At 35.0% G+C, this 6,178-nt stretch overlaps 1 protein-coding gene across 1 annotated transcript; it reads right to left on the bottom strand.

The window, feature by feature from the left end:
- Positions 1–1,468: 1,468 nt before the first annotated feature.
- On the bottom strand, positions 1,469–4,107 carry LOC100786503 (xyloglucan endotransglucosylase/hydrolase protein 31). Its single transcript, XM_003540153.5, has 4 exons — positions 3,479–4,107; positions 3,042–3,142; positions 2,715–2,932; positions 1,469–2,287 (listed from the first exon to the last, which is right to left on the bottom strand). The coding sequence occupies exons 1-4, from the start codon at positions 3,705–3,707 to the stop codon at positions 1,927–1,929; spliced, it is 909 nt and encodes a 302-aa protein (XP_003540201.1). The 5' UTR covers positions 3,708–4,107; the 3' UTR covers positions 1,469–1,926.
- Positions 4,108–6,178: the final 2,071 nt, after the last annotated feature.

Genomic DNA, 6,178 nt, shown 5'->3' with positions numbered 1-6,178 from the left:
ATTAACTCAAACCACACTTTTTTAATTACTCCTAAGCAATAGTTATTATGCTTTTTTAGAATAAGGATCACAAGCATACTTTGATTTTGCTCGTTTGCTGTTGTTTGTTGGTGGCTGCAGCTGTTCACGTCTTGTGTGAGCTGTTTTGCCTCCCTCTTCCTTTGCTTAATAAAATTTCTCTTTGGCCTTCCAAAAAAAAAAAAAAAAAAAGCTGTGCTTTACAGTATCAATTAAGAATCTTATTTCCGAATAGTTAAAAAAAACTCTGGTAATTAAATTTTATAAACCGAATAGAGAGGATCATCGTGATCTTAATTATTTTTCAAAGTTGTGTATATTGATTGCTAAAACTAAAACAGTAGTAAGATTTTTCTTAATATTAGGAAGGAAAAGTCTATACACATTACTAAGTTATCTTCATGGTATCTTCTTAAATTGGGTGGGTCAGCATTTGTCTTTATGCTTGATTAAGTTTGTCTTTGTTTAATTATTATCGATATTGAATCGTTTATCATTTCTCTCTTAGGTGCCTTTTTCATGTTTAGTTTATCCTTTTAGCACAATGAAACGGCAGGGCAGAAATTCATGGACATAATATAAGGATTTACCCTATTCTCAATCTAGTCATTGTAGTTGGCATACAAATTCCTAAAGTAACACTATATTTGGCAGGAAAGAGTTTGGAAAGGAAGAAATCTAAAAAAGAGAAAACACCAAAATTGAATTTTTTTTTTCTCTCCTTTAGCTAAGCAAAGGGAAATTGGGGGACCGGATTGCCTGCAGTTGAAAGGGTCATACAGTCACAATCAAAGGTCAATTTTTTTTACTTAAATTATTTAATTTATATATTTTACTTTTAACGGTGGAGATCTCATGTAGTCACCGCAATGACTACAAAGAATCCGTGCCAAAATGGGAAGAGAGGAAAAAAAAAAGATTTAGCAGAATTCATTCACGGAAAAGAGTTTTCTCTATTTTTTATAAAAAGAAAAGTGTACAATACTATGCAATATCTATTTTATCTTTAAAAATAATGAATAAAAAACTATAATTTCAATATAAGAACAAAAATATTTTTATTCTATAGTATCATTTTCTTTCTTCTCAATTTTTATTATCAAATCAAATAAATAGCTAGAACTATTTTTTTTTCCTTTACTCTTTCTCTTTTATACGAACAACTAAAATTTTACCTTTTTATATTTATTTTCTTTTCTCTCTAATTTCTTTGTAACTGTTATTTTTTCCGCGTTCAAACAAAGCACAATTGTCCTTGGCACGGACACTCTACCGACAACAGCAGAATAGAGCATTAGTTATTATTTTTCATGGACTCACAGATTGAATAATTAGTTTGGTTGTCCAATTTAGCAACAAAAGTCCATAAGAAGGTTCTTTCCAACAGCTTAGTTTCGGAGGGACAAAGGTCCCTTTTCTCATTTCTGCTACCTAAATACGAATTAGGAAAGCATCCAAAATCCAACTAGATTTATTTCAACAGGAAAAGGACTAAAGTAATAGTGCTTCACAATTACAAAAACATCCCAATCTTTTGTGGGGTACAAACAAACAACACAATTACATAAACAACGAAAACATCCCAATCTTTTTTGAGGGGAACTTGGACGCTCACTGTTGTTGCAATTACACTTAGCATTAGCAAGTGGAACCATCACAAAATCCACCCCCTTAACAAACTGCTTTGGTAATATGTGAAAAATAAAAAAAAATAACTTTTGAAATATACCAACTTGAACCAAACCAATTAAGTGGATGTATAGATTTCAATTGGGAAAGTTCAAAAGTAACTTTGTTTTCAAAGCTACAAATTAATTATTCCTTTTTCATTCTGTATTTTGCAATTGTGTATTAGAATTTATAAAAATACATACTTTCCCAATTTTAATCCAAATATAGCTTAAAACCTTAGCATTCTGGAGTAAGTGTATGGTCTCTCCCAGGATCATGGCAATAGTCATAGACCAAGTAGTTGTTTTGGACCCATTGCATTGCAGCAAATTGCTGAGGACTAAGGCTGTCATAGCCTGATGGTGAAGGAGATGGTGGCTGGCATGAGGTTGAGGCTTCAGTGGTACAACCTAGTATTTTGAAGTTTTTGTATCTACCAAAGAAGGGTTGGTAATTATAATCAGCTTTGTATTTTCCTCCCTCTGTAGCCCATGAAGATGCATCCCATATTGATCCGTACACATACATTTCTCTTGTGGGGAACGTGGCATCACTCTTCCTAGGATACCTCCTTATTGGGACATCATCCACTAAAAATCTGCATGTATTGTAAGATAATTAAACTACTAAAACTAGTAAGCAGCATACAAAATCTAGATATTGTAAGATTTTATGATAATCAACCTACCCCCATGAAAACTACGTTTTCATCCCATAAATAAGCTATGAATGATTGAGTGAAGAAAAAGAAGCTAGATGCACATTTTTCTCTCACTTTGACTAACATGATTAAAGGTTAATAGGTATATTTTAAAGGGGTCTGCATTCCATTATTGTATAGAAATGATATTTTCAGTGAAATATTTTAACCAAGTCATAGTAATTTCCTAATTGGGCTAAATGGTTGTTGATAGTTATTATACATACATAAAATAATTATTCACCAAAAAATTTATGGTAAGGGTTTCAAGTTAGATTTTATCGAAACAGTTTATGTAGATCATGGTAGTGCGTGAAGATATTACATGATCTCACTGGGTTCCCACAGAATAGCATAGTTGTGAAAATCTTGTGTTGGGTCGAACCAAAGGTGAAACCTCATCTCTCTCCCTATAATGTTCCCATCTCCACTTCCTCTGATGTATACATTTGTCTGCAAGACATATGGCTTATCTGGCGTGGTACCAAGGAACTCAATGTCTATTTCATCATGGTGTCCTGGGTAGTCTTGGTTGTTTGAAAGCTACAATTCCCAAATGAAATAACGAAGAAAAAGGATGAAAAACACATAGTAAAAAGATACTGTACGCTCAATTTTAAACATGTGCTAAAAGTTATAAATTGATCCTCACGTATAAAGATGTTATGACTCCTGCAGTGTAGCCAGGTTGAAGCTTAATCGCAGCACCAAAGTATCCAGACCGATAAGAGTGAAGTGACTTGAATCCACTCCCTGTGTATTAAAAAAGTGCTAGTAAAAATGTAGTAACTAGCATGGTTTTAAATTACGGTTATGATCGCGGTTTTTGTCTAAGTTGCGGTGAGCCAAAAAAAAAAAACCTTTCCATGGCAGGAAAATGTGATTGATGTGACCTCAATTGTGGTCGTAGTGCGAATGCGGAGTGTCAAAATACCTTAATGTTGAGACCGTAATTTTTGGGTCCCAATTTAAAACCATGGTAACTAGTAATAGTGAAAGAACAATTTATAATAAACCAATAGATAAAGAAGCATATGTAGTTGCATTTAACTATTTAAGTTAGGAGTTTATGTGAGACATTTTACAAACCTGAGTAGGAGTCAAGCCAGATTGTTAACGAGTCTTGGTCTAGTTTCTGATGCTGAGGTCCCCAAAGGTTTCTAAATCCCTCATCAAAGCTAACAGGATTAGTTTTGGAACTAGGGTAGTAGCCAGGTGAAGGTGGACCCTGAGAAGTACCATAACGAATCATGAGTGAGAGTAAAAGAAGAGAGAAGAGAGGAACCATGTGAAACAAAGAGGAAGTTAACAATGGCATTGTAGTGACCCAGAGTGGCTCTGCTGAGATGCAGGGTGGGACACAAGATCAAAGGGGTAGGTAGTTGGTGCTGATGAAGAGTATGAGTACATTGTTAATATATAGAGGGATTTGGAGGCCCCACACAGTGCCAAAAACGGCGATAACTTAGTTGAATAAGGAGTTGAGTACACGAGGGAATTAAGTTTATCAGCTTTGTGATGATAAACAAGAGGGGCAAATAGTTCAATTTTTGGTGTGCGCTTTTTTTTATATATATTTTCATTTCTTCTAGTGAGGGAACTTCCTTTTTCAAGTAAATAAATGTTAGTTATGCTTCGTCAATTGGCAAGGAGAGGGGAACTTGGAGGATGAAAGACACCTTAACCGTTACTTTCGTGAAATTTATTTTGTGACCTTTGAAAATGTGACAAAGATGGCAGAGAGAGCTTTAGACACGAAGGGTTCACCTTATCAAAAGCTTTAAATGTTATCATACAACACTTGGACAAGGTATATGATAAAAGAGAAAAACGTCCGGAACTTATGTTTCGGGGGATGTGATGGGAATTGGGATACGATAGTTATATATATACCTTCATAATGACTCATCAATGAGAACTTTCTTTGGGGTACTTTCACACTTTCATTCAATTAACATTTTCTTGCTACTGTACAATAAAGTTGTTATGCTAATTGGAGTAATAGTATTCTTACAAATATGAAATGAGTAATATAGTATTCTTACTATTGACTTTCACAACAACTTTTCAGATAATTTTTATCTTTATCTCTTATCTTTATCTTTTTTATATTTTTTTTAGTCAGTAAAAATAATATTGTATTATATGTTAATCAGTATAAGTTATACTGCTGAAATTACACATTGGGTCAAATTTAGTAAGACTATGATTCCCTAATATAGAGTATCTAAATTGAATTCAGAAAACCATAATTCTGATAGTTTGCTTGGCCCACATTTACCCAACATACATATAGAGTCTCACCCTAATCACATAAATGTCTCCTTCATATTGTTGGACCAGTGATGAAACGATACGTCAAAGTCCTTATTCAGATTTTTTTGCCAAGTCCAGCAAAGAAAAACTGCATCCTCTAGTATCTTACTATCATTAAAACTATCCCCTTCAAAAACAATGTTATTTCGATGCTGCCAAATACTTCAAGTCAAGGAGATCCACCAACATTTCCAAATCTGAGAACTAGAGCCATTTTGATTCCAAACCACATGATGGAGGAAATGCATTCTAGGGATTTGTGGAAGTGGTCTTGAATTGTTTGTCCATGATACTGATTCCCACTAGAGTGACAGTATTTTACTGTAACTAAAGAATAAATGTGTTGCATCCTCATCTTTATATTTGCAGAATGGACATGTAGGATCATTTATTTCCACATTTCTCCTGTGCAGGTTCATTTTTGTTGGTAATCTGTCCTTGAGTAGTCTCCACGCGAAGAACGCAGCTTTGCTAGGAGCCTTGACCTTCCATAACTTGGTAAAAACACTATCCTGATTTTCATCAATTTGGGCTGACATAAGCTTCTTGTACCCGCTCCCTGCTGAATAGACACCCGGTGCATCTTCCTTCCAAATCCACTTGTTTTCTCGGTCCGGGTGGATGCTGATATCTTCTAGATCTTGTAAAAATTGTACATCCATCTCCATCTCATCATCGAAAAGTTGCCTTCTCCATTTAAAGTCCCATTCCCAACTTGTAGTTGTGAAATTGCCCATCATCTTTACGAGATGTTGTTGTTGTTTAGAAATAGAGAAAAGTGTGGGGTATTTCAACTTAAATGGTACTCCATCCTCTTTTCGTCCATCCTCCCAAAATTTGGCCTTTTCTCCACACCCCACTTTCCATTTTATCCCTTTATTGAAAATGCTGCCTTCTGCACCTGAAGGATCTGTGATATATATATATATATCCTTCCACCATGTTGATACTCTACTGCCCTTTGTTGCTTCCTCCAAATTTCTCCAATTGCCATATTTTGAGTTCAATATTCTAGCCCATAATTCTCCTTTGTTATGAAAAAAGTTCCATTTCCACTTTCCAAGGAGCGCATAGTTAAGCTTCCTTAACTCCCTGATCCCTATTCCACCTTTATCCTTTGGTAGGCACATCGACTCCCACTTTACTCATGCTATGTTCTTCTCTTCCACACCTCCGCCCCAAAGAAATCATCTCTGAATCCACACCAATTTGTCCAGAATTTTATTTGGAGCCCTGAAAAAAGAAAAAAAGAATATAGGAATAGAATTTAGGACAAACTTTATGAGTGTTACCTTTCCCCCAAAAGATAATAGCTTTTGCTTCCATTTTGCCAATTTTCTCTCACATTTCTTGACTATAGGATCCCATGTGTCGGACCGCCTTGGATTTGCCTCAATCGGGAGGCCAAGATATAGAAATGGTATGGCCAATAACCTGTAATTTAAATACCTAGCAGCATCCTCCTTCTAACTC

The sequence above is a fragment of the Glycine max genome, chromosome 12, assembly GCF_000004515.6.
Source record: "Glycine max cultivar Williams 82 chromosome 12, Glycine_max_v4.0, whole genome shotgun sequence".
In the NCBI taxonomy this organism is placed as follows: domain Eukaryota; kingdom Viridiplantae; phylum Streptophyta; class Magnoliopsida; order Fabales; family Fabaceae; genus Glycine; species Glycine max.
Note: the sequence above shows the minus strand (reverse complement) of the source record. Positions and strands in the feature narration are given on the sequence as shown.

Coding starts and splice junctions, on each gene's coding strand:
- LOC100786503 (XM_003540153.5), bottom strand. CDS start 3,707: ATGCCATTGTTAACTTCCTCTTTGTTTCACATGGTTCCTCTCTTCTCT. Junction 3,143..3,478: donor CTGGCTTGACTCCTACTCAG/GTTTGTAAAATG, acceptor TTTAATACACAG/GGAGTGGATTCAAGTCACTT. Junction 2,933..3,041: donor GAGTCATAACATCTTTATAC/GTGAGGATCAAT, acceptor TGGGAATTGTAG/CTTTCAAACAACCAAGACTA.